This window comes from Chanodichthys erythropterus, chromosome 1 (genome assembly GCF_024489055.1).
Source record: "Chanodichthys erythropterus isolate Z2021 chromosome 1, ASM2448905v1, whole genome shotgun sequence".
In the NCBI taxonomy this organism is placed as follows: Eukaryota; Metazoa; Chordata; class Actinopteri; order Cypriniformes; family Xenocyprididae; genus Chanodichthys; species Chanodichthys erythropterus.
The window spans coordinates 10,793,682-10,819,974 of NC_090221.1; the positions used below are offsets into that span (position 1 = coordinate 10,793,682).

The window sequence follows — 26,293 nt, forward strand, 5'->3', positions numbered from 1 at the left end:
AGTGGGCCTAAAGACCAAGGCAGAGCCGGCAGCTCCGAAAGTCAAGGCAAGGCCATGAGTTCATTGACCAGGGTGGAACCAGAAGAGCAGGAGACCCCCAAGGCAGAGCAGGTGGAGTCAAAGTCATCCGAGGTGGAGCAAGCAGTGTTGAAGACCTCCAAGGCAGAGCAGGCGGAGCTGAAGACCACCAAGGCGGAGCTGAAGGTTCAGGAGATCACCAGGGTGAAACAAGCAGAGGAGAAGACCACCACTGCGGAGCAGAAGACCACCACAGTAGAGCAGACCAAACTGAAGACACCCCTTGCGGGGCAGAAGACCAACATGGTGGAGCAGGCAGAGTAGAAAACCACCACTGCAGAGTAGAAGACCCCCACAATGGTGCAGAAGGGACTGAAGACTCCTACGGCGGAGCAGAAGACCACCACTGCGTAGCAGAATACCCCCATTTCTGGCATTTCTGGAGCCTGGAACAATGATGCTGTTGGTGCTGGATGTCATGGCAACACTGAAACATAGAGCCAGAATGGCTGTAACAGGGAGCTCAGAGAGTTCAAAATATTTTCTGTGACCATGACAGGAAGCTCAACGAGTTCATAATTGGCCTCCGTGGCCATAACAGGGACAACAGGGAACAAAGGGAGTTCATAATCAGCCTCTCTGATCGTGACTGACTGAGCAGACAAAGGGTTCATATTTTTGCCTCCTTTTCCATGACAGCAGGCAGACAGTTCAAATTTGACCCCCTTGGCCGTAAAATGGCAGACATAGAGTTCATATTTGACCGCCACCTCATCAGTCTTAGCTGTAGCAGTCGCCACCACCTTTGGGAGGACCTGCACAGGTCACTGCCGCCTCGGTAGGACCTGTAGGAGTGTGTGTGATCCAAACACACATGATGGCAGAAGCCATCACAGACAGTGCAGACGACAGTGGCAGTAACTCTGTGACCACCGAACTTGGATATGCTGAGACCACCGGACTTGAGGGCGCTGAGACCACCGGGCTTGGTATGCCAGCCGCTCTCACTGACCACAGTTGTGGATCCATTACATTAGAGTTAGTTTCCTTCATCCCGGGACTGATCCAATGATCAAGGAGTTCCATGGTGAGGGAAACTTGAGGTGTGTTGGCAATGACATACAGAGACTCTAGCATGACAGCCATGGCGTGAAGAGACTCTGGCGTGGCAGCCATGACGTGACGAGACTCTGGCGTGGCGACCATGACTAAATAAACAGGAACTGAACAACAGCAAAACAAGAAAAGAATATCAAAATAAAATAGAGATATAGGGAATCGTGACAGAGACAGTACTACACTTCTTTAAAAAATCTTCTTGTAATATTGCATAAATTGGCGACACTTCATTTCCTTTACTTCACACCCCACCACACAAACTCGATTTGAAATCAAACAAAGACTCCTGTAATTGTTTTCATTTATTTTATTATAAATAAATAATATAATATCTAAAAGTATATTTTATAAATAATTTTTAAAAATATGTAATTATGATTAATGTAGCTTATACGAATAATATTATTATTTACCTATATGGAAATTATTATTATTAATGCCAATCAAGCAGAGATATTAATGTGAAAAGTCAGCATTACACATAAACACATAAAATCATTTTTGTATTATTCACAGCCCGTGATCTGGTTCATTATAGCGCTGTTAATCTTTATTGCACAGCTGGCATTGTGAACGCTGAGTAGTCTGGTCCAACTCCTTGTCAATCCACCCCCTCTCTTCCTTTTTCTTTCAGTCTTCAACGTGTGCCCTCATGATGCCACGGCGCTCGTTAATCCGCTCTCCTCGGCGCACATGCTCAGTACCGATCACTGTGGCAATCTGTAATGGCTGCGGGATGATGTGATACGAGTCCCGGTGCCGCGCCGCGTCTCTTCGGTAGGAATGCTATTTCCTGAGACCGCCAGCCACTCCATTCATTCCTCCGTCAACATGGTTGACATCCGACAGAAGAATAAAGGTCGGACATCATAGGCACGAGCACTTACAAGAGTCATATTCGTGTAAGTTGAATGTTTATTTTGTCTCTGTAAATTGTGGTTCATTGAGCGGGGGATCCGGGCATGCGTCTGTCAATGTGTTTGTTATCCGAGGTCACAATAGTTCATAGCAGCATCTCTAGAGAGGAGGCACGTAAATAGCCGCGTGCTGCATATATCTGCATCCAAATACTATACATAACGAGTGATTAAAGGCCACGATAGAGATATTTGTCTGTATGTCTGTATCTTTTTATTATAAACGTTTAACACCGGTTATCAACATGCTAAAGCAACATCTCGCCTTGAACAAATAACATCAACACATCAGATCCTCACGTTTGTTGTTCTTATTTATAAAAATAGCGAAGTTATTTTTGTAGACGCGCTTATTTAATACTGCAACAGGCTCGTTGTGCGATCAGCCAGATGCATACAATGAATTTTCAATGAGCTCGGGGTTACTATAGTTCATTTCGACACTGGTTCTAACGCTAGAATATACATCAGCAGGATTTGAGGTCTTATAAAATTGGGGTCTTATAAAAAGTTACTTTTTATGAGGCTTGACCCTTCGAAAAGGAAGTCCAAACAGTTGAGGTCTTAAAAGTATATTATTTTTACAGTCTCTAACTGTCTGATAGAGTATCACTTTATTATATATTTAAATATTGCATATGTGTATCACACAAAAAAAATGTTTAAAAAGATTTTATACATGATAACTAATTTTTGTGCAAAAACAACATTGTGAAACAATGTCCTACAAAAGTAACTTCACAAAAGAAGTTAGAAAAATGGACTCCTCCCCCTGAAGTCTGTATACCTAACACACTGAGTGCAAAAGAGATGCATTGCATTTGCCATTATGTAACTATTTCCCTATACAAGGCTGCTGCGTACAGTGACAATCAAGTTATATGCAAACACATTATTTGCTAGGTTATTGTATACAATACAGCATATTAGATTATTCTCGCTCTGTACTGTGATTGTGTGAGTTTTAAAGCAGGCAGCCCTCAGGAAACAAACAGGTTATGTAATAACCTGTGTTTGACTCTGTCCATTTTATATTTAGTCTGTCTAATTATAGCCTGCATACAATCTTTTTGTATTTTTTGCTGTATTTGGTTGATACACAGAATAAAAAAATTGCCTTATTAGTATTTTGGTCTTTTTTTTTCAGAGCTTCTCTTGTGCTTAGAGTTAAGAAAACAGCTTTTTTACTGAATGGCAGTCATGGACCTTTCTCTATCTGTCTTGTTTCTGTCTACCTATCTCATATCAGTGCAGTGCTGGTGTGTGATAGTGCCAGTGAATTGCGTGTGGTTGGCGGTAGTCAGGAGTGATGGCTGTGAAGAAGCGGGTGGAGGCGGTGCTGAATGTGGGCCTGCGGGTCCCCAGTATCATGTTGCTAGAGGTGCTGTACCGCTGGGATGTCAGCTCCTTCTTCCAGAAGATCCAGAGAAGCAGCCTCAACAACAACCCCCTCTTCCAGTACAAATACCTGGCCCTCTACCTTCACTATGTGGGTGAGTAACTAACAAGCCTATGTTTATGTGATTTAATATTTGGGGTATACCATGGTATACGAATAAGGAGCCATTCTGTATCACGATGATAAAGTTCCATGGTATTACCATCTCTGCACCATGGTAGATCGGTTTACTTGTTTCTTTGTTCCTTCCTACTACCTAAAACCTGGCAAAAATCCAACACACTTTCATGGCAATTCATAACTATTTTACGTTTTGAATGTGTATGATAACATTTGCATGTTTTTGTACGATTTGCTTATGGCCCATCAGGTTTAGGTAACTTTTTTTTTTTTTTTTTTTTTTTTTTTTTTTTAAATTGTATGTTGCCCTACAAATCACATTATACGAATTCATATAAACTTGCCACCTTGTAAAATAGTTGTGTTTTCTCATGGGCTTGGGTTGGCTAAATCATAACTATGCTGTTATAGAAGATAAAATGCGGTTTGTTATAGTTCAGGACAGTCAAGCAGTCTATGAAGAATCTTTGCGATTGGAATAGGAGAGAAACAAATTGTTCTAGAGGTCAGACAGGTGGTCTGTTCATCGGCTTTTTGCTCCAGATTCCTCCACTCATTTGAATAATGGTGGCACAGGCAGCAAGATGATTGAGTGGAGAATGGGAAAGACTGAAATGAACTGTCAAAAACCTCAGATGCAAAAGAAAAATCACCAGAAAATGCATAAATACAGCCTATTCAAACCTATTTCTCAGTGTTATTTACCCTGTGGTCCTGCTGACAATGGTGGAGTCAGAGGCGACTGGTTCAGACCGCAGGTCTATCAGACAGCACCCTGTACTGAGATTTAAAAAGACTCAATGGAGCGTGGCATTAGCCCATATTCATCTGCTGCACATCCCAACAGACACAGATCATGAGTTATTCACAGGTCTCGTGCTGTGTTGTTGTGTGTGATTTGAAATCAACTGTTTTTGTTGTGAATGACTTCATTTCCCGCTCCTTCTCAATTGTCTGTTTGTTTTTCTATCTGAAAGGGTTTCCGACTTCTGGAGCACCAATTGGTCTTGTTTGTAAGAGACTTTAGTACAACTTCACCCACATAACCCCATGTTTAAATGGTTTATAAACTTTAATTAACGCTGCAGACTCCAAGAAAACTGGCTTTTGGAGCAGATGTTTGTATAGTACCCAAAGGAACAAACCCTAATGACCCTGTTTTGTCTCATATTTGTGGTCATGCGCTTTGCACATGTGGCTGTTATTTACCCTGGAGAGGAGGCTTTTGAGGTTACATGCGGATATGTTCGTACAATAAGAATGGCAGCTTCTGGTAATGGCTTTAGAACACAGACCACCACCCAGCAAATTGCAAAGCACAAAAGAATGCGCCATACTGTACATCCAGTTTACAGAATGAAAAGTAATTGTTTGAATGAATACACAGTGAAGTTTGGGTTAGGGTGATATAACTGTGATATCATAAAATAAAATAGTAACATTTTAGTTTAGGGTCCATTTCTCCCTATTAACTAGTTTCTTATTAGCATGCATGTTACTAGGATATTGGCTGTTTATTAGGGCTTATAAAACACATATTAATGCCTTTTTCTGCATGACCATATTCTACATCCCTTAATCCTACACAATAGCTAAACTTAACAACTACTTTACTGACTATTAATAAGGCAAAAGTCATAGTTTATAGTGAGAATTGGACCCTAATCTAAAGTGTGACCAATAAAATTCTTAAATTATGAAATATTTTTCACATATTTTACATATATTATTTCTTAAATGAAATTTTAACAAAACTGCATTTTGTTTATTGATGTTAGAAATCGTCTGTCCTTCATATCAGTCATGTGGTCGAAAACATTAAAAGACATGCAGAAAAAAAACATAAAATAGGAAACATCATAGAAAGGATGTCATATGGTGTGACTGTGCAAAAATATAATATTTATGAGTTTTCATACATGATATTTGAAAAGAAAAAAAAAATATATATATATATATATATATATATGAGAGAGAGATAATGTATATGTACTTTTTCATTTGTTAAAAGAAATGTATGTTTTAAAAGTTTACATTTTAAACCTTTCTTAAAATTTGTATAACATTTTTGGTATAACTAACCCATGAGTTAATGCATTAACTAACATTAACAAACAATTGGTTCTATAAAAATGTTCATGTTCATGTTAGATAATAGTGCATTGACTAACGATCTTACAAATGTTTTAGCAATTGTTAAAATTGACTAAGATTATTAAATTTTGTACAAGCATTGTTCATTGTTAATTCATGTTAATGTTAACAAAAGAAACCTTATTTTAGTTTTTTTTTACATTTTATAACATTTGAAACCAAATTAAATACAGAGTACATTTCTAAAAATGTTTTACGTGTTTTAAACCTGATTTTCAGAACAATGTTTCCTTTTTCCTCTTACAATGTCATTCACCCTTTTATTAAACACAAGCCAGTGTGACTCTCTTTCCACATTAACACCCACATACAAGTAAGTTGAATGTATTTGCAACAATAAATGTATAATTTAAAGCAAACAGACATTATTTGTTTTTCTCAGTTATGATGCTCACAAAGTGGCAGAAAACAATAGACTTAATTTGTCCATCTCTGCAGTGCGCTGTATTAGCTGTAGATGCTCTGGCAATTGGCATTGTTTAGAATCAATGATGACATTGCGGGTGAAAAATCCAGCATGAATTCCGTGTTGGTTTAGGCATCTGGTATAGTGCTGGCAAACAAGCATAGTCATGCTGCAACCATCATCCCACACTGGTCCCTGCATGTGAAACATACTGCTGGTGACCAACAATGCTGTATTTTTCAGCAGGGATTTCAAAGCTACCACTAGCAGAGCCCTTACTGTTGTTCTGTTTAATAGAGATTCAGCAGCTTCTCGTCTTGGCTGCAGCTTTGTTCTGCAGGTGCGTTTTGTCCAATGTAGATGGTGCTACCCTCAGGAACCCCTGCTGAATGTCGGACTGAGTCCAAATACAGAAGCTCCCACAGGTCAAAAGGACTGCTGTCAGGAAACACTTTGGACTTCTTTAATCTCAGGCTTGCTGGGTTTGTATTAGTTTTGAGAAAAAACACCTGGCACTGAGAAGCCCCTGTCAATTTTGCACTATAATGAAGCCAAAATAGGACTGTCCTGTCTGTTGAACACTTCAATTTCAAAATATAACACTGTAAGCCCATTAAAACTAATAGAGATGGCCTTGCCTAACACCAGGAGCTGACATTTCTGCAGAACAGCTCTACTCTTTCTTCAAACAGTTAATATCTATATATTCTGGGCTTTAGCCCAATCATTATATTGATTAAATATAATGTATTTGTGGCCACCGAGCCTTTTTTAGCTATACAAGTTTGTCCTGGCTGAAGGCACTACAGCAAAAAGGTTAAATTGAGACATGGAGAACACTTGCTGTCAGCAAGATCACAGGCACTTTCCATCTTTACTGTCTATGGATAATATGAGCTGTCTTTCAACATTTTATCCAGCCACAAAGCTGGCCAAGTCCTCTGCTCTTTGACCTGGCAAGAACTTCCTCATATTTCACCACTAACTTTATTCCCAGGTAATTGCATTGGTCCAAGCTAGTGTGCCAGCATACTCCACATTAATCAATACTGAGATGCCTTCCACCTAGTGGAATGTTTCCACTGTGTATTGTATTTTGTCCTGTTTTCTTGACAGTGGGGTAGAGCACGTGTTTTCATATTTTTGAATGGCAGAAGTGGATGAGTGGGTGAGAGGATGAGTGCTCTACGTCAGATATACAGTTACGCAACAGAAGGGATCAAGAGGGTTTGGCAGAGGAGTAATGAAGGCTTAATCTGTGCATGGCAAAAGCCTTAATCTCCCGCCTCATCCTGTCTACACACACTCGTTTGAACACACACATGTCATCGTGAGCCAGTGAATGTCAAATTGGAGGCTGAATCATGTACTACAATACTCTAGTTTATTATGATGTATAATACTAAGTGTATTTACATTTAAAGTACCCTTTTTCAGGAAATATTGCATCTTCAGAGGCATTTTATAAGATAAATGTCTAATGGAAAAATTCAATTTTTGTTAGCCAATTTTTTTTCTATATCCTCCACTTGAGTTTTCTCACTGATGGCTATAACATACTGTAGGCTCAAAATAACTTCTAATTTAGTGTTTTCATGCAAAGTATGCAGATTTTGGAATACCTGATGATACCGGTACCAACCACCAGTGGCCATTCAGAGAACATCAGGGGGCAGTGGAAGCAATATTTTCAAGTAGTGCTTGCTGCAGAGCAAAATGACCTCCACCTCTCTGGAGGGTGGAGCTTAGCCTGTTTAATGGGTGGAGAGATAGGGTTATGGGTAGGGTTAGTGTGTGGTTGGAGAATGCAGCTCCACCCATCATGCCCACAGTAGGTCGAGAGAGGGGGAGCTGGAGGTTATGGCTCTGCAGTGAGTAGCCTCTCAATATTTTTGAAAGGGAAGTGTTCTTAGAGGGCATTTGTTTAATGCAAGTTTTCACCAAGGATTCAAGATGAAACGAGCTGAAACTACTTGCAAAAGAATATAGTGTACAACATTCTCTAGTCTGCACTGGACATTCCAAATCCATTTGTCCAAATACATTTTATCACTGATTACTTTGGGTTCTTTGTGCTTTTGACATGACATGTGTAGACGGGATGTGAAACCTTCTAGGTTACACCAGTGCGGTTAGACAAGACTGTGTATAATCCATAGCCATGACTCTTTATGTGTTTCTGTCAGCTTTCTAGCGCAGCTGTCTGACTTTCTGTAAAAGCAACTTAGCGTCTAGCATCCAGACATAAACTGATATATCTAAACAAACTAAGATAAATTTAAAAAAAATCTGCTTTTTTTTGTGTGTAGATTCTTCTTGTTTGCTGGTTGGCTGCTGTTTGTGATAAACAACCTAATTAAAGGTGCCCTAGAATTAAATATTGAATTTATATTGACATAGTTAAATAACAAGAGTTCAGTACATGGAAATGACATACAGTGAGTCTGAAACTCCATTGTTTCCTCCTTCTTATATAAATCTCATTTGTTTAAAAGACCTCCGAAGAACAGGCGAATCTCAACATAACACCGACTGTTACGTAACAGTCAGGATCATTAAAGGATTAGTCCACTTTTAAATAAACTTTTCCTGATAATTTACTCACCCCCATGTCATCCAAGATGTCCATGTCTTTCTTTCTTCAGTCAAAAAAAAAAAAAAGTTTTTGATGAAAACATTCCAGGATTTTTCTCCTTATAGTGAACTTCAATGGGCACCAAACAGTTGAAGGTGAAAATTAGTTTCAGTGCAGCTTCAAATAGTTCAACACGATCCCAGACGAGAAATAAGGGTCTTATCTAGTGAAACCATCTCTCATTTTCTGAAAAAAATTTGAAAAAATGATATAAGTTTAACCTTAAATGCTCATCTTGAACTAGCTCTCTTCTTATTCTTCTTCTTTATTAGAATTCCAGCAGTGTAGATGCTGCTAAGTGTATTACTGCCCTCCACAGGTCAAAGTTTGAACTAATTGTTATATACTATTGAACTAGCATATTGCATATAAAAATTAGTTCAAACTTTGACCTGTGGAGGGCAGTAATACGCTTAGCAGTGTCTACACTGCTGGAATTTTAATAGAGGAGAAAAAGAAAACAGCTAGTTCAAGATGAGCATTTCTGGTTAAAACAACAACAAACAAAAAAATTTTTTTCAGAAAATGAGCGATGGTTTCATTAGATAAGACCCTTATTTCTTATCTGGGATCGTGTTGAACAATTTGAAGCTGCAGTGAAACTAATTTTGACCTTCAATTGTTTGGTGCCCATTGAAGTATACTATAAGGATAAAAATCCTGGAATGTTTTCATCAAAAACTTTAATTTCTTTTCATCTTGGATGAAATGGGGGTGAGTAAATTATCAGGAAAAGTTTATGTAAAAGTGGACTAATCCTTTAATATGCACGCCTCCAATATTTGCATATGCCAGCCCATGTTCCAGGCATTACACAAGGGCAGCCAGTATTAACGTCTGGATCTGTGCACAGCTGAATCATCAGACTAGGTAAGCAAGCAAGGACTATAGAGAAAAATGGCAAATGGAGCAATAAAAACTGACATGATCCATGATAACATGACATTTTTAGTGATATTTGTAAACTATCTTTCTAAATGTTTCGTTAGCATTTTGATAATGTACTGTTAAATGTTTTTACTGTATTCACATCCGCCACAGCCGTCGCTATTTTCATTTTTAAACACTTGCAGTCTGTATAGTTCATAAACAACTTCATTCTTTATAAATCTCTCCAACAGTGTAGCATTAGCCGTTAGCCACGGTGCATATAGCCTCAAATTCATTCAGAATCAAATGTAAACATCCAAATAAATACAGTACTCACATAATCCGATGTATGCATGCATGATGAACACTTTGTAAAGATCCATTTTGAGGGTTATATTAGCTGTGTGAACTTTGTTTATGCAGTGATAGAGTCGAGAGCTCTGGAGGTGGCGGAGAGCATGAGCATTTAAAGGGGACGCAGCCTGAATCGGCGCATTTCTAATTATGCCCCAAAATAGGCAGTTAAAAAAAATTAATAAAAAAAAATCTATGGGGTATTTTGAGCTGAAACTTCAGACACATTCAGGGGACACCTTAGACTTATATTACATCTTGTAAAAAAACGTTCGACGGCACCTTTTAAAGTTTGAATTTCATTACATTTGCATTTGTTTAACACTTATAAGTTTAAATTTTCTTTTCACATTCACGGGAAATGAATTAATCACTCAAACGATTCATTCAAAAATGAAATGATTCATTTATTTAGGAATGAAACGTGTAACTGTCTGTATTAGTGAGTCCTCTAACCATTCACTCAAATGATTTGTTCAAACACACTGATTCATACAGGAACAACAGTAATGTTGCTTGGAAACACAGAGCTATTTTTGTTGGTGGTCCAAAATAGACAAAGGAGTGTCAATATTGTGTTTACAATGTAAGTTACACATTATCATTACATTTTTATTTATTGTACTATTGTATAAAAGCTAAATCACACATTTGAAATGATGCTGGTGAGAATGTCAGCATTAATGATTGCCTATATGTTAATAAATAATATGGGCTACATAGTAAATATTCTAGTAAATTTCAATTCGACTTCTGTCAGTGAACTTGAAGCAATATCTAACATGATTTTTTAACATCGGACTCATCACGTGCATCAGACTGTCAAAAGATCAGACTTGAATTATTAAAATTCAGAATAACCATGTTTATTTTTTTAGACTGGTAACTGCCATTTGCTAAATTAAAAATTCAGTAGTAAACAACTTTTTATATTTGCACATTGCATGCTGTTTCACATGCTATTTAAAATAGTGTTTTCTGCTCACTAACCGGTATGCTGGTATTCTGAACATTGCCAGAGACTCTTTATGCAGGTGTGACTATCAGTAAACTGAATATCCAGATTCAGATTCAATCAGTGTGCTCTGGCTCTGTGAGTTCCTTTGACAGTCTGAGTGAATGGACTCTCTGTGTTGGTCAGGGATATTGAGAGAGATGTGCCCTCAGAGGCCCTTATGTGTGCTTGACAGCATCCTCACATAGCGGTCTAACAGCAGTCTCATTCTTTATCCCTCTCTCTTTCAGGTTACATTCTGAGTCTGGTTCTGCTCACTCTGCCCCGACAGCACCTGGTGCAGCTCTACCTGTATGTGCTCACTGCTCTGCTGCTGTTCGCAGGTCACCAGATCTCAAGGTTAGAGTTTCAGACTTAAATTTAGAGCGATTGACAGAAAAGCTGCCTCCTACCATAACAACCACACTTTCCAGAAAGATTCTGTTTTGGATGGTCAATATTGGTTATTCAGTCAAGATTACAGGGTTGGTTCACCCAAAAATGAAAATTATGTCATTAATGACACGCCCTCATGTCGTTTCAAACCCGTAAGACCTCCGTTCATCTTTGGAACACAGTTTAAGATATTTTAGATTTAGTCTGAGGGCTTTCTGTCCCTCCATTGAAAATGTATGTACGGTATACTGTCCATGTCCAGAAAGTTAATAAAAACATAATCAAAGTAGTCCATGCGACATCAGAATTTTTTGAAGTATTGAAAATACATTTTGGTCCAAAAATAACAAAAACTACGACTTTATTCAGCATTATCTTCTCTTCCGGAATCATTTCCATTGAATTGATTCCATTGAATCCTTTCATCTGTCAGCGCTGGTAATGCACTTTTACATCGACGTTGTTGTTTTTGGCGATTAGTGCATCCGTGACATTTTGAAGCATCAAAAATACATTTCGGTCCAAAAATAACAAAAACTACGACTTTATTCAGCATTGTATTCTCTTCCGGGTCTGTTGTCAGTTCACGTTCATGACCATAGAAAGTAAAAGAAATGGACACAGCGACCCCATTGTAACTCAATTGAGTCAAATGAAGCCCATTTTTAGCGATTTTTAGCACTTCCGCTTCTGACGCGCAGACTCACACTAAGCTTGATGACGTCCGCAACCTGTCTGACAGATGTAAATCTTCTAGTAGCTGTGCGTGCAAACTGCCATCGTTAATCTTGCAGAGACGGCGAGCTTGAGCGGGGAGTTCTTTGGCGTGAGTGAGCAGGAGTAAGTATTCTGATTAATTAGTTTGTATAGTATTTTAAAATGTAACGCCAGTACGCCATATTAAGATAATCTCCCCGATTGCCTGCGAGCTTCTCTTCCTGTCTGTACGGTAATTTCGCTACTGTGCGACAGAGAGTCGAGTGGTTATGACGCAATCGTTAGCTTATTTTTACAAAAACTGTTTCTACGGGGCCATAATGTAACATAGAAGGTAATGGAGCCCTTTATACATTGTCGTGTATCTTTGGAAATAAATAATGGACAAATGGAGTCTTTAAACGCCTCAGATGTAAAGTTATTCACTGTCAAAGTGACGCCAAAATGAATGGGAGTCAATGGGGATGCTAACGCAAGTGAAGTTCTGCTACAAGATGGCGGCACGCGGCCGACTTCAACTTCCAGTCGACTTCCTTGGGCACTGTTCATGACTCCGCTTCTTCTTCTTCTTTCCTGTTTTACGGCGGTTGGCATCCAGTTTATTGGTGCATTACCACCCCCTTCTGTTCCGGCGTGTGGTTCACGACTCCGCAGTGACGCTGCTGACGTGTTATCTTGTGCACCTGAGCTTCGTTTACAGTCTGAGGGAGACGCACGCTGTATTCAAGCTATTCTACATTGTTTGTATTTTAGTATTGCTATATTTTTTTGTACGTGTGCATGTCGCGGATGTCCTAATCGCCAAAAACAACCACGGCGACGTAAAAGTGCATTACCAACGCCGATAGATGAAAGGAATCAATGGAATCAATTCAATGGAAATGATTCCGGAAGAGAAGACAATGCTGAATAAAGTCGTAGTTTTTGTTATTTTTGGACCAAAATGTATTTTCAATACTTCAACAAATTCTAACTGACCCTCTGATGTCACATGGACTACTTTGATGATGTTTTTATTACCTTTCTGGACATGGACAGTATACCGCAAATACATTTTCAATGGAGGGACAGAAATCTCTCGGACTAAATCTAAAATATCTTAAACTGTGTTCCGAAGATGAACGGAGGTCTTACAGGTTTGGAACGACATGAGGGTGAGTCATTAATGACATAATTTTCATTTTTGGGTGAAGTAGCCCTTTAAATTTAACTCATTCAATCAAGGGAAATCCCAGACATTATGCAGTTTGATAAAGTCTGTTTTATACAATATAAAGATGCTGTCATATTAGCAAAATTTTGCAGGGGATTGTCAGCTTTCTGTTGCAAATTCACGTGACCAACTGGAACCCAATGGGGAAATCTTTCACCTTACATAAAATTCCTGATTGAGTGGATTGTGAAATAATGAAATAAAATAAAATGAAATGATAACCTGCGAAAATTCACCAAACAATGGTAAACATGACCGCACCTTAATTTGATATATTTTTCTGTGTTTAGCATAAAATCGGACTGACCCTAATCCATACATTTTCATATATGAATGCTATCACTGCAATAATGATGCAATCATAGACTCTTATGCAAACAGCCAACAGCAACTTTTTGGGGGCATTATATTATATTATATTATATTATATTATATTATATTATATTATATTATATTATATTATATTATATTATATTATATTATATTATATTATATTATATTATATTATATTATATTATATTATATTATATTATATTATATTATATTAAAAATATTACCTCAATTTAAAGTAAATTTTCCTTTTAAATACAGTATTTTTTTTTAAAGTTATTTTCCTTTTACGGTTAAGCAGGCATTACGACAGACGCTTTGCTTTACTGAAAACTCTTCCATGCTCATGGGTCTGCGATTATGGTGTGGTACTTTGCGCTTGACAGGTGGCTGTTTAGTGTCAGATTAAGAGAGAGCTTTTAGCACATTTCTCAGTATAATGTGTGTCTATAGAAAAAGAGTGTGGCTGCTCAAATTAAGATCACCCAAGTGTGGCAAAGCCATTACTGCCAGCTCGTAACTTACCTGCCTCACTCCATTCCCTCTCTGCCTCATTCTGAGCAAAGCCAAGCTCTGTAAAGGATTGAAGCAAGCTTTGTAAATGTTTATTCATGTATGTGTGTGTGTCGTGTGTGTGATAGCCATTCTGTCCACTTAAAGAGTTTAATCTCTCAAAGAACATGCCCGGGTTATATTTCACCACCAGAAAGAAATTTGTTATGATGTTATATGCAAAGCCATTTTGATAATCAAATTTCTCACCCAAAGCTATTGTGGGTCTTCTGAAGACTTGAGGTGTATCCCAATTTGTGTACGTATGCACTATTCTATGTTGTTTTGTAGCGTAAAATAGTGTGAGTAGTGTGATCCACTCATTACATTATTCGGATACTCTCCCTTTGAATTCAATGGAAGGAAGGAAGTTATACCTATATACTTATATATTTTTTCCCACAAAAGTACCCTGCGGTAGCGTCGCAGAGCCCCTTAGGGGTTACGGACCACCTATTAAAATCCCTTAGCTAAGGTTAAAGAATTATTTTAAACTTCTGAATGTCAGTGGTGGTGGTTTTTGTGCTCAGTGGGACTCAGCTGAGGGTTATATAAGTGAATGTTCTCTCAGGAATTCTAGTCTGGTAAAAACAGACGGACTGATGGTTCCACCGCTCTGCTCTGTCTGACTCGGGCTGTAAGTATAGATCCTCCACAGGCTGTGATGACTCAGGGGGAATGTCACACTGTGAGAGGTTAGAATAAGGTCTCTGTTTCTGTTTCAGGGACTATGTGCGCAGTGAGCTGGAGTCTGGCTACGAGGGCCCGCTGTACCTGGAGCCTCTGTCCATCAACCGCTTCACTACTGCCCTCATCTGTAAGTGCCTGACTAAGTCCACAAAAAATGGATCACATTTTTGAAGTCAATGTGAAATGCTGTTAGCATCCCATTTATACTTCCGTATGAAGGCTTTATAATACACACAGCACAGGAAATTCAAGGGAACAAGTTTTTGAAACTCAGAAGAACATAGAGGAAAAAAAACAAGATACTACACTTATCCATTGACAAGACCAAACAATGACCTGAAAGAACTGAGGGCTTAAGTACACAGGTAGAGTAATCAACGTAAAACAGAACAGGTGCAGGAACTAATTATCAACTAGTGAAACTATATAACTGGGAACTCAGGCAAAACACAGAAAATGCAGTGAAAACAAAACCAGGACAGATTATAACAGAATATACATGTTACAGTAGGAGTTCTGGGGAGGATAATCAATTGACTGGATTCTAAAAAATTGGGTGTTTCATATCCCAGTTGAAAAGGTTGTTTCAGAGTTTTTATGTTTTGATAAAAGACATTTTGAATAATGTGCACTGAGAAACTAGGGCTATTAGGGTTGAGCAATATAATACCAAAAATGATAAATTAGTTTTCAATATTTAAAGCCACAGTCCATATGATTCAAAATCAGTTTTTGAGCAATCACATAACCAGCCAGTGTTCAAAACTATCTCCTTACCCTAGCCCGATTCACAATGGTAAGCTTGTAATAATGTTTTTTAATTTGAGTGGTACTGGTAGGTTTTCGCAGGTAATATGAGTTTGCCACGTCTGTATATATAAAGAAGGAGTCCCAGACACTGCTGGTAGCGGATCATTTATAGTAGGACTGCACGATTTGGAGAAAAAAATCTAATTGTGTTAAAATTGCGATTTGCGATTTTATAAAAAAATGTTTTTTTTTTTTTTTTTTGTAAACGATACCTGGCTTGTTTTGCTTGTTTGTAGGGCTGCACAATTTGGCCCAAAATTGTATGCTAATATATTATTTTGACTAATAATTTTTTATTATTATCATCATTAGTGCTAAATAAAAACATTAAACCAAATAGGAAATATTACTGTTGTAATAACTTTCATTATTAAAGTATTTAGCATTAGTATTTAATTATAAATAACTATAATAATTAGAAAATAATATTTAAAACTTGTATGACAAAATGTGGGGTAACCTGTTAACATGCAAGCAGTATGTCTATAAATCATTATTATTATTTTATTATCAAATATCATATTATTATGATAAAAATCTGTCTCAATAATTTCTTTATTTTTGTCAGGAGGTATGCAAAATCAAAAATGGAGTCCATGTATTTAATATGAACTATGTGCCTCTTATGCATCCACTGTGGGGAAAAAACCCTGTACACTTATGTACGCTGGAGAAAAATATAATGAATATATGTTCCCCTCAAAATTCTTAAGAGAGAGGAATTATTTTTCCTATTTGTACCCTGAATAGGATTGAGTGAGCTTTACTTGCGCTAAACATGTCTGTTTCATACTGGACGCTGGAGGGCGCCCTTGAGCAGATACTCCAAATACTCCAAATATACACAATATAACAAACGCTGTTCCAGAAAATCCCCAATGGGCATCATGTTACCGCTGTGACTGAATAAAAAGAAGGTAGAAACGCTTTGATTGATTAAACATGAATAAAATAAACCGACAACTACAACAATACATGTGTTGTTTTGATTCAATTATGATTAACCGTGCAGCCCTAATTTATAGCCTTTTCTCACAGCAGCTGGAATAATTAAATTTATCATTTTGATTTCGGATTGTAATCCAGAAAGTTCCCAACGACAATCATAAGTGACAACTGAAGATTCACCCGTAGTCAAAAGCAAAAGACTTAGGACACAAATACACACTAAATACACATAGTCACGCAATGCTGATGTCATTAACATTAACAATTTGAGAACAAAGTATAACAGTTATAATAATTTGCATGGTTTGATGTGATCTGAGCTAAGCAATTGTTAGATTTAATCACCATTGGTAGCGCAATTTATTGTAATGCTTTTTTTTCTCAGTTGGTCAGAACAAAATTGGCAGACATGTTACTTGTTCAGATGACATTTTCCGGTGAAAATTCTTATTTTGGTTGTACTTCCAAGACGTAGAATCTGTGATTCCGAAGTAGAGCAAACATTAAATTCATCCGCGCTAAGGAGTCGTGTCAGTGCACAACCCACGTAAAGATAATAATTCCGCAAATTACTGCAATTGCAGATTTCAAACAGAGATGGCGACAAAGAGGTGAAACTTACAGGTTGCAGCTTTAATTAGCATAAGTAGACTAATGAATTATTAAGCATTTTTATTCATTTGAACAATAAATTTGAATAAACAGCAATATTTTTTACATTTTTTTTTACTAAAACAATTTAATACATGAAAAATGCAGCAAAGGCCATCTTGCTGCCACAAGCTTTTAGGAATGCTTATAAAGCACTTGCAACCATAATATTCGTCATCGTAATACACCAATAAATCATTCACAATATGACCATGAAGTTGCATTAATAAAGTATTGATTCAGTTCTGATTTCATGTTGACTTCAAATTGGTGTTCCAAGTCGTTCAAAAGAGAACCGCTCTGTTAAGATTCCTGTCATGTGCGAGTCTCACACAGACTCATTACTGCTCTCATTCAGTCTCTGCAGCCTATTCTTTCCTGAACGTGTGCTCATGCAGTTTCATTCTATGGAGAGTTGGGTAGTTTTGCATGTCTTGGGATGTGATGTCAGAGGTCAAGCCATTTCCCGCTCTTGTTCCCCTCTCATAAGCCGCCTGCCTCAAACACGCTGTGCGAGTGCCAGAGATGCACATTTCATATTTTCCCCTCTCTTCACATTTGCTATAAGTACCATCCTTTGTCAGCTTAATGTCTCTTGCTCACTTCCTTTATTTCTTTTTTTTTCTCACACACAAATACTGTCTGCTCTTCCCCTTGTTTGTAATATGTCATACACTCCCAATCTCTCTCTCACTTTCTCTTTCACTGTGTATTTTATAAGTCTGTCCCTTCCTTTGACTTTCTTGCTTTCTCATCAACTGTATTTTTGAATTCTTTCTGCTTTTTATCTCTTGACTTTCTCCTGACTTTTACACTGTTTAAGGGGTGAATCTCACTATCAAGAACATGCCAAGGTCATATTTCACCCTAAATAATAAAAAATATATAATAATACATCACATTTAAATAAATTAAATTGTACATATGGAATGTTGCATTATTTTTGCATAAATAACATAACACTCTACATTAGTTAGCATTAGTTAACATTAGTAAATGCATTAACTATATCATTAAAGATGAGCAATAGTATTTATTCAACATGGGTTAATAAAAATAGTGTTCATTGTTAGTTCATGTTAGCTCAGGACAGGCCCATTTAATAACAAATGTATTATAAAATGTTACCTTTTTATCATTGGGTAATGAATTTTCTAACATGAACTAACAGTGAGCAATACATTTTTAAAGCTTTAATGTTAGATAGTAAAAATGTAATTGTTATTTTTTTGTTCTTCTTAGTCCACAGTGCATTAACTAATATTAACAAACATAACTTTGGATGTTAAAAATGTATTAGTAAATGTTAAAATTACTGTTGACTTATTAATATATGCTGTACAAGTATTGTTCATTGTTATAGTTCAATTTAACTAATATACTTATCTAATCTTACCAAATGTATTTTAAAGAGTTACCAATGATTTTAACTGATACAGTATTTGATTTTAATAGTGTTGATTTCAACACTTAATAATACATTAACTATTTTAAGATCACTATGATGTTTTTTTTTTCATTATGACATTATTTTCATTACAATTAAACACATTCTACCTTAAGTGAAAATCATTGTTACCAGTGTAAATCTGTTTTGTTCAGTTATGTATTTATTTATTTTTATGTTTTTATTTTTTTGTTAGTACATAACAAACGATGATGCATTTTTTTAAAAAACATTAAAATATACATTAATGTCTTTCGAAGAGAATATTCCTGTCTTTATTTATCCTGAATTAAACATTGATTTACAAAATGTTTTCAGTACTTTATTTCACTATAAACAAAGACTAAATTAGCTATAACATGAATTTAAGTAGAATTTTCATTGAAGATAACTCGTAAAAAGCAGATAAATAAATATTATTATATTCACCTACTGTAAAGTAACATTTTGACTTGTCAAATATATATATATGCTCTTTATAATAAATAATTTTTATGTTGTTTTTATATTTTTGAATAATCAAATAAAGAAATTTGTCTGAAACATTTTATAAGTATATATTTTTTCAGTGTAGTGTACTGCCATGTTAAAAAATATAATTATTTAAAGTACATCTTCTTACTGCATTACAGTAATGAGAATTTATCTAATAGGATTTAATAGGGATTTAATAGGTACTTAATAGGCTTAATTTTCTTTATGCAATATATTTTTTCTCAATCTTTTTCTTTCATTTTGTGGTGATCTATAACCCTAGCATTTGTTGGTGAGATTCACCTTTGAGTTTTCTGCTCTTTCACTAGTGTGTGCACTGAGTTCTTGAGTGCTGCTGAATCCTTCAACCATTACTGTTGATTCTGTAGGGCCTAATTAACTCCAGCAAGAACAGATGCATTCATTAATGTCAGTGGGTACATTAGGGAACACACAGCTCAGATACAGGTGCTTTGCTTCGCTTTAATGTACCATATCGCAGGTATCATTAGCAATCTTATTATTATGAAAATGCCTATATATCTTTAATTCTTTTATGAATAAGATGTTTTTTCTTCCTCTGTGTCTGTGTATGTTTGAATAGGCCAGCTGGTGGTGTGTACCTTGTGCTCCTGTGTGATGCAGACCAAGCGCATTTGGCTGTTCTCAGCGCACTTGCTCCCTCTGGTGGCCAGGCTCTGCCTGGTCCCTTTGGAGACCATTGTTTTCGTCAATCGCTTTGCCATGATTTTCACAGGCCTGGAAGTCATCTACTTCTTGGCCTCGAACCTGCTGGTGCCATTTAACCTGGCCAAGACAGCATACCGGGAGCTTGCACAGGTTAGAAAGTGCCTTTCTGATGAACAGTAGAGGCTTAAAGAGTTTTAGGGCAGACTTGAGAATGTCAATTCAAAGAAACAAGAATTAAGCACTTCTCTGTCTTATTCTGTTAGGTGGTGGAGGTTTATGGGTTGCTGGCTCTTGGGATGTCTCTGTGGAATCAGTTGGTTCTTCCTGTGTTGTTCATGTGTTTCTGGCTGGTTCTGTTTGCTCTGCAAATCTACACATATTTTAGCACACGAGACCAGCCCACATCTAGAGAGAGGCTGCTCTTCCTTTTTCTCACCAGGTGAGTGGAAGTTCAGGCTGCTCTGCTCATAAATCCTGAGCATTTTACTCAAGGGCGTATTAGAGAATTAGATGAATAAGATATTAGAGTGTCCTTGATTTTTTTTTTTTTTTTTTTTTTTTTTTTTTCTCCATATAAAATTTTATTACTAATAAAATATTAGTAAATGTAAAATGTTTGATTTTGGTTCCATGAAGGTACACAGCAACTTAAATTGTAAATGCTCTCCAGTATTGCAGAGTGCTGTTGTACTCCGTACTCTCTGCTGGGCCTGGTCTTCACCGTGTCCTTTGTTGCTTTGGGAGTGCTCACTCTTTGCAAGTTCTACCTGCAGGGCTACAGGGCTTTCATGAATGACAACACCATGCACAGGTATCATATACCCTTCATATACCCTCTTGTTGCTCAGAACTTGTAGGAGAATAAAAACAGTAAAAGCTTTCTTTTCCATGTAATGAATGTGCATGATGATCATTGACTATCAGTTGCCATTTTGTCTGGTTTAATAATAAAATTATACATGTTGTTATTATTAATAATGATAATAATAATAGTATAATTGTTATTATTTGGATAATTATAATTTATGTTTTTGAAGGATGTCTCATTAAAGCTGCATTTATTTATTCAAAAATACAGTAAAAACAGTAGTATTATGAAATGTTATTATATATTTTCTATTTTACTATATTTTAAATTGTAATTTATACCTGTGATGGCAAAGCTGAATTTTCAGCATCATTACTCCAGTCTTCAGTGTCACATGATCCTTGGTAATTTAGTTTTCAAGAACATTTCTTATTATGATCAATTTTAAAAGCTTAATATTTTTGTGGGAACCGTGATACGGTTTTGGGATAAATAGAACGTTCAAATGAACAGCATTTATTTGAAATAGAAATCTTTTGCACCATTATAAATGTCTTTACTATCAAAAAATGTACTTTGATTAAAACAAATCGTACTGATCCCAAAATTTGTGTATATTCAGGATTTGAACTTGTGTCTTATCTTGTTAAATGAGATTTTTTTTTTTTTTTTTTTACCTCTAATTAAGCTGCCACTCTTTCCCCCAATTAATCTTTCCCTAACTAACTATACCTTTATGATTACCCTGCTAAACAGCTTGGCTGGAGTCTATATTTGATTCATTATTTTGCCTTTTTATCACTTAATTGATCATTGAACTCGCAGAAGTCCATCAATTCCTCATCTCTCTCTTAGGGGCATGACGGAGGGGATAACTCTTTTGATCCTCGCTGTTCAGACTGGACTGATCGAGCTACAGGTCATCCACAGAGCCTTCCTCCTGAGCATCATCCTCTTCATTGTAGTGGCCTCCATTCTGCAGTCTATGCTGGAGATAGCTGATCCCATAGTGCTGGCACTGGGGGCCTCCAGAGACAAGTACATAATGATGAATGTTGAAGTCATATATTTATGTATTATGCGAGTGGAAGGTGAATCCGTATTCTGATTGCCAACAGGAGTTTATGGAAGCACTTCCGTGCGGTTAGCCTGTGCTTGTTCCTGCTGGTGTTCCCGGCCTACATGTCCTACATGATATGTCAGTTCTTTCACATGGACTTCTGGCTGCTTATCATCATCTCCTCCAGCATTCTGACCTCACTACAGGTAAAGATCCCACACAGACACACACCATCAGAAGTGGAGAAACTGTGTAATGGAGCAGATACGGAACACTCATATAAAAGTGAGTGGGAGAATTGAACTTTTACATGATTCAAGCTGGAGCAGCTAAGTTTATGATGCCATTGTTGTCAGAATTTATTCCTGAATCCTGATATGGAATATGTAATTGCAATGTAATCCTGACAAACAGTTTTGGAGATTTCGAGGGTAATATTAGCAGTACAAATAGCGGTTCTAATAGAAGGCACAACATCATAAAGAATATAATATGATTTCCTTTCAGTTTTCTAATGATGTTTTCTAATATTCCTTATATGAAGTTTTCAAAAGAACCTTCCCGTTTCTCATGGATTATATTTACGTTTCCCGCTAACCATATCATAGCTTGGAGATGACACTGGTTCTGGGAGCCCCTGTAATTTTAAATAAATTTTCTGTATGTATCTTAGGGAAATGAAATATAGTTTATTCTTAAAGAAAGGAGAAATGAAACTCTGGTTTAAGAGAATATTCAAATCCTATATGTGAGGGGATGAATGCAAAAGAATGTTCGACGACTTAATTTTGAAAGAAATAAATAAAATATGATATTAGTACCAACAGTGATCAAATGAAAAATTATATCAAAGGAAACCATGTAAGTGAAGAATGGTATATCAGCTAGGCTAACAGACTAATCATTTTTTAAAATGTTTTTATTTGTATTCATTTTATTCACATTATTCATTTATTTATATAATTTTAGTCAACCAACAACTATGTTGTTTGCATTTAATAATAATAATAATAAAATAATTCTGTAATATTTTATATTAATTTTTTTATTAGTGTTATTTAAATATTTAATTTAGTAATAGTAATATTTAACATTAATGTAATAATTTAGTGTTTGCATTTTTAATAATAACATTTAATAATAATAATAAAATAAATTAAAAACAATAATAATATTTTTGTGTAAATGTAATCCACTACTCTGCTCTCTAGTCATCAACCCTGAAAAACCTATTACAGGTGACCATTATTTTTGTAATGTTTAATTCTTCTGATTTGAACTCTTTCACTCCCAGGTTCTAGGTACACTGCTGATCTACGTCCTCTTCATGGTAGAGGAGCTCCGCAAGGCTCCAGTGGAGAACATGGATGATGTCATCTACTGGGTGAATGGCACCTACAGACTGCTGGAGTTCCTGGTTGCGCTGTGCGTGGTCGCGTACGGTGTGTCGGAGACTGTGTTTGGGGAGTGGACCGTGATGGGATCTACCATCGTACTCATCCATTCTTACTATAACGTGTGGCTGAGGGCCCAGCTGGGCTGGCAGAGTTTCCTGCTCCGCAGAGATGCTGTCAACAAGATCAAGAGCTTGCCTACAGCTTCTCACCAGCAACTCCAACAGCACAATGACATCTGTTCCATCTGCTACCAGGTGCGTGTGGATGTGAGGATTTGTGTTTGTGATGGATGTCTAGGTACATTCTTTGTCTATTTCTGTGGTAGATTGATGGTGGGTTCAGTTAGGGTGCATCGCTCTTGTTCATACAATCCTCTAAGTTTTAAACTTATGCGCATAATTTGTGCCACGCCATTTGTAGTATGGTCATGAATGATATATAATTTTGTGTGGCTTGCTGACGAAAGACTTCAAGCGATTGGGTTTGAAATGTCTTTGTCTGATGGACGATATTGTAGACCAAAGCAATAAATTCACTGTGAACCGCGGCTTATTGCCTTTATAAAATGGTTATTAAAATAAATATTTTTATGGACTTTATTTTATCCATAAAATAAACACAATAAACAAAAAATATAATGATATTGATAACAAATGTATTCTTCCACCAAGTAGTGTAGTTCTTCAGAAACACTTCAACAGACAAACGCAGCAACACACAGTGGCGCAGTAATACTGATGTAATGAGGTCACAGGTGTATGTTTGTAAAGTAATGTACAACATCTTTGAGTGCAGCTCAATGATATTACATTAAAGAAGAAGCAACTCAAGCCTTATCCAGAAACCAGAATATAATACAGATTTGGGGGGTGAACTATTTTGAATTTGGTCAGCAAGCATCCACCTAACAACCGCATAACAACACACTAAAAAACATTTATTTAAAAAAAAAAACTTGCATAGCAACACCCTAGAAACCACCCAGAATACCCTTGCAATACCCTAGCAAGTAAGTACCCTAGCATCTACATATTACCACCTTAGCAACCACCCTGAGTCCCCTAGCAACTACATAGCAACACCAGAGCATTCATCCAGAATACCCTAGCAACCGCATAGCAACACCCTAGTAACCACCCAGAATACCCTAGCAACACCCTAGCAACCACCCTGAGTACCCTAGCAACCACCCTAAGTACCCTATCATCCACATATTACCACCTTAGCAACCACCCCAAGTACCCTAGCAACCAAACAGCAACACCCTAGCAACCAGCCCAAGTACCCTATCTATCATTTATTTATCCCTTCTATTTTAATTTAATATGTCTACAATTCACACAATATTAAGCAGAAATAAATCAAGAATAAATAAAATAATTTGATATATATCTCAACTGATTGGATATTGATTTGTGAATTTGTTTACCTTATTTTCTACATGTAATTTACAATCTACTACTACTACTACTACTACTACTACTACTACTAATAATAATTATATAATAATAATAATAATTATAAGTTACATTTACTATAATAGTTATATTGATAATAATGTTTTAATATGAATACTACTACTTCTAATAATAATATAAATTACATTTGCCGTTGTTATAGTAATAAAAAATAATAATAATGATAACAATAATGTTTTATTATTATTATTAATATAAGTAATACTTTTACTACTACTACTAGTACTACTACTAATATAATGTTCCATCGTTATAATAATAATGATAGTGATGGTAAGAATAAATAAAAATTATTATTATTATTATTTTACCCAACCTACATTCATAATAATAATAATAATTATTATTATTATTATTAATAATAATCATTTTTAAAAAATATGTCTCAAAATGAATATAAATTTAATAATTTTTCTTTTTATTGTTTTTTTAAATAAAATTTTTCATATTGTACATTATAATATTGTGATGCTTAAATTTGCTATTTAACAATTTGTATATATTTTTTTAGACCTAAACTTTTCTGTTCCTAAATCTAGGACATGACGTCAGCTGTGATCACCCCCTGCAGTCACCTCTTCCATGCCGGCTGCTTGAAGAAGTGGTTGTATGTGCAGGAGACCTGCCCTCTTTGCCACAATCAGCTGAAAGGCTCATCACAGCCGGGCTCTTCCACACAGCAGGACACCCCGCCACAAGATACCCTGGACCTGGATCCTCCACAGCATCTAGAGTCAGATTCAAGCCTCCAGGTTCCCCAGCAAGATGACACCGCTCACACTCCAGCATCAGACCTTGTGACTGGACTAAAAGAAGATGCTACCTCTCCTGCCTGTTCCTCCTCCCAGTCCTAAAACCTGCCTCGAGCCAAACTCAACTCACACACTGCTGGCCAAAAGACTTGTGTTGCAGCAGAATGTCCGATGGGAAACTGTTGGTTCTCTGTGACGGTTACGCACACTGAATGCTCCTAGACATCTATACAATCAAAACCTTTCTACAGTCCCCCTCTCATCCAAACCATCACAGAATCCAGAGGTGAAAAAAATAATTTCACCAATTCCACATCTGGATCTACCAAAACACCAGCTCTTCCCCACCCTTTATTATGAAACTACAATCTCCAGCAAACACCAACCTGAATGTGATAATGTGACCCTTGAATATAGTGCTGTGATGCTCTATAGGCACTTAGCACATATCCACTAGCACGCTCTCAGCATCCAATAGCAGTAGCCCGTCTCTTTTCTGTTTTCCATTTGTTTTCTTGAGAGAAAAAATATATATATATATATAGCATATATATATATATATATATATATGCCACTGCATTTGCACTAATGTAACATAAAGCAATGCTCCAAAGTTTGTCTTGTCCGATACCAAATATTTTGGTGTGTATGCGTTGAATCAAGTTATATACGAAATATATACCCATGTACAAATTTATATATATATATATATATATATATATATATATATATATATATATATATATATATATATATATATATATATATATATATATATATATATATATATATATATATATATAAAGGAGTTTTGATATGCAAAAGTACAGTGTTAAGCAGCACCGAGTGTCATGAAATGGCCTCAGGCTCATATGATCGCTACGCCTCTTGCGC

General features: G+C 36.4%; 1 protein-coding gene across 1 annotated transcript; it reads left to right on the forward strand.

Moving 5' to 3' along the window:
* Nucleotides 1–1,792: 1,792 nt before the first annotated feature.
* Nucleotides 1,793–26,080, forward strand: rnf145a (ring finger protein 145a). Its single transcript, XM_067387704.1, has 11 exons — nucleotides 1,793–2,039; nucleotides 3,304–3,547; nucleotides 11,238–11,346; nucleotides 14,920–15,011; nucleotides 19,819–20,054; nucleotides 20,168–20,343; nucleotides 20,575–20,715; nucleotides 21,568–21,750; nucleotides 21,831–21,978; nucleotides 23,067–23,423; nucleotides 25,187–26,080. Exons 2-11 carry the CDS (start codon nucleotides 3,364–3,366, stop codon nucleotides 25,499–25,501), a joined length of 1,941 nt encoding a protein of 646 aa, XP_067243805.1. The 5' UTR covers nucleotides 1,793–2,039; nucleotides 3,304–3,363; the 3' UTR covers nucleotides 25,502–26,080.
* The last annotated feature ends 213 nt before the right edge of the window (nucleotides 26,081–26,293 follow it).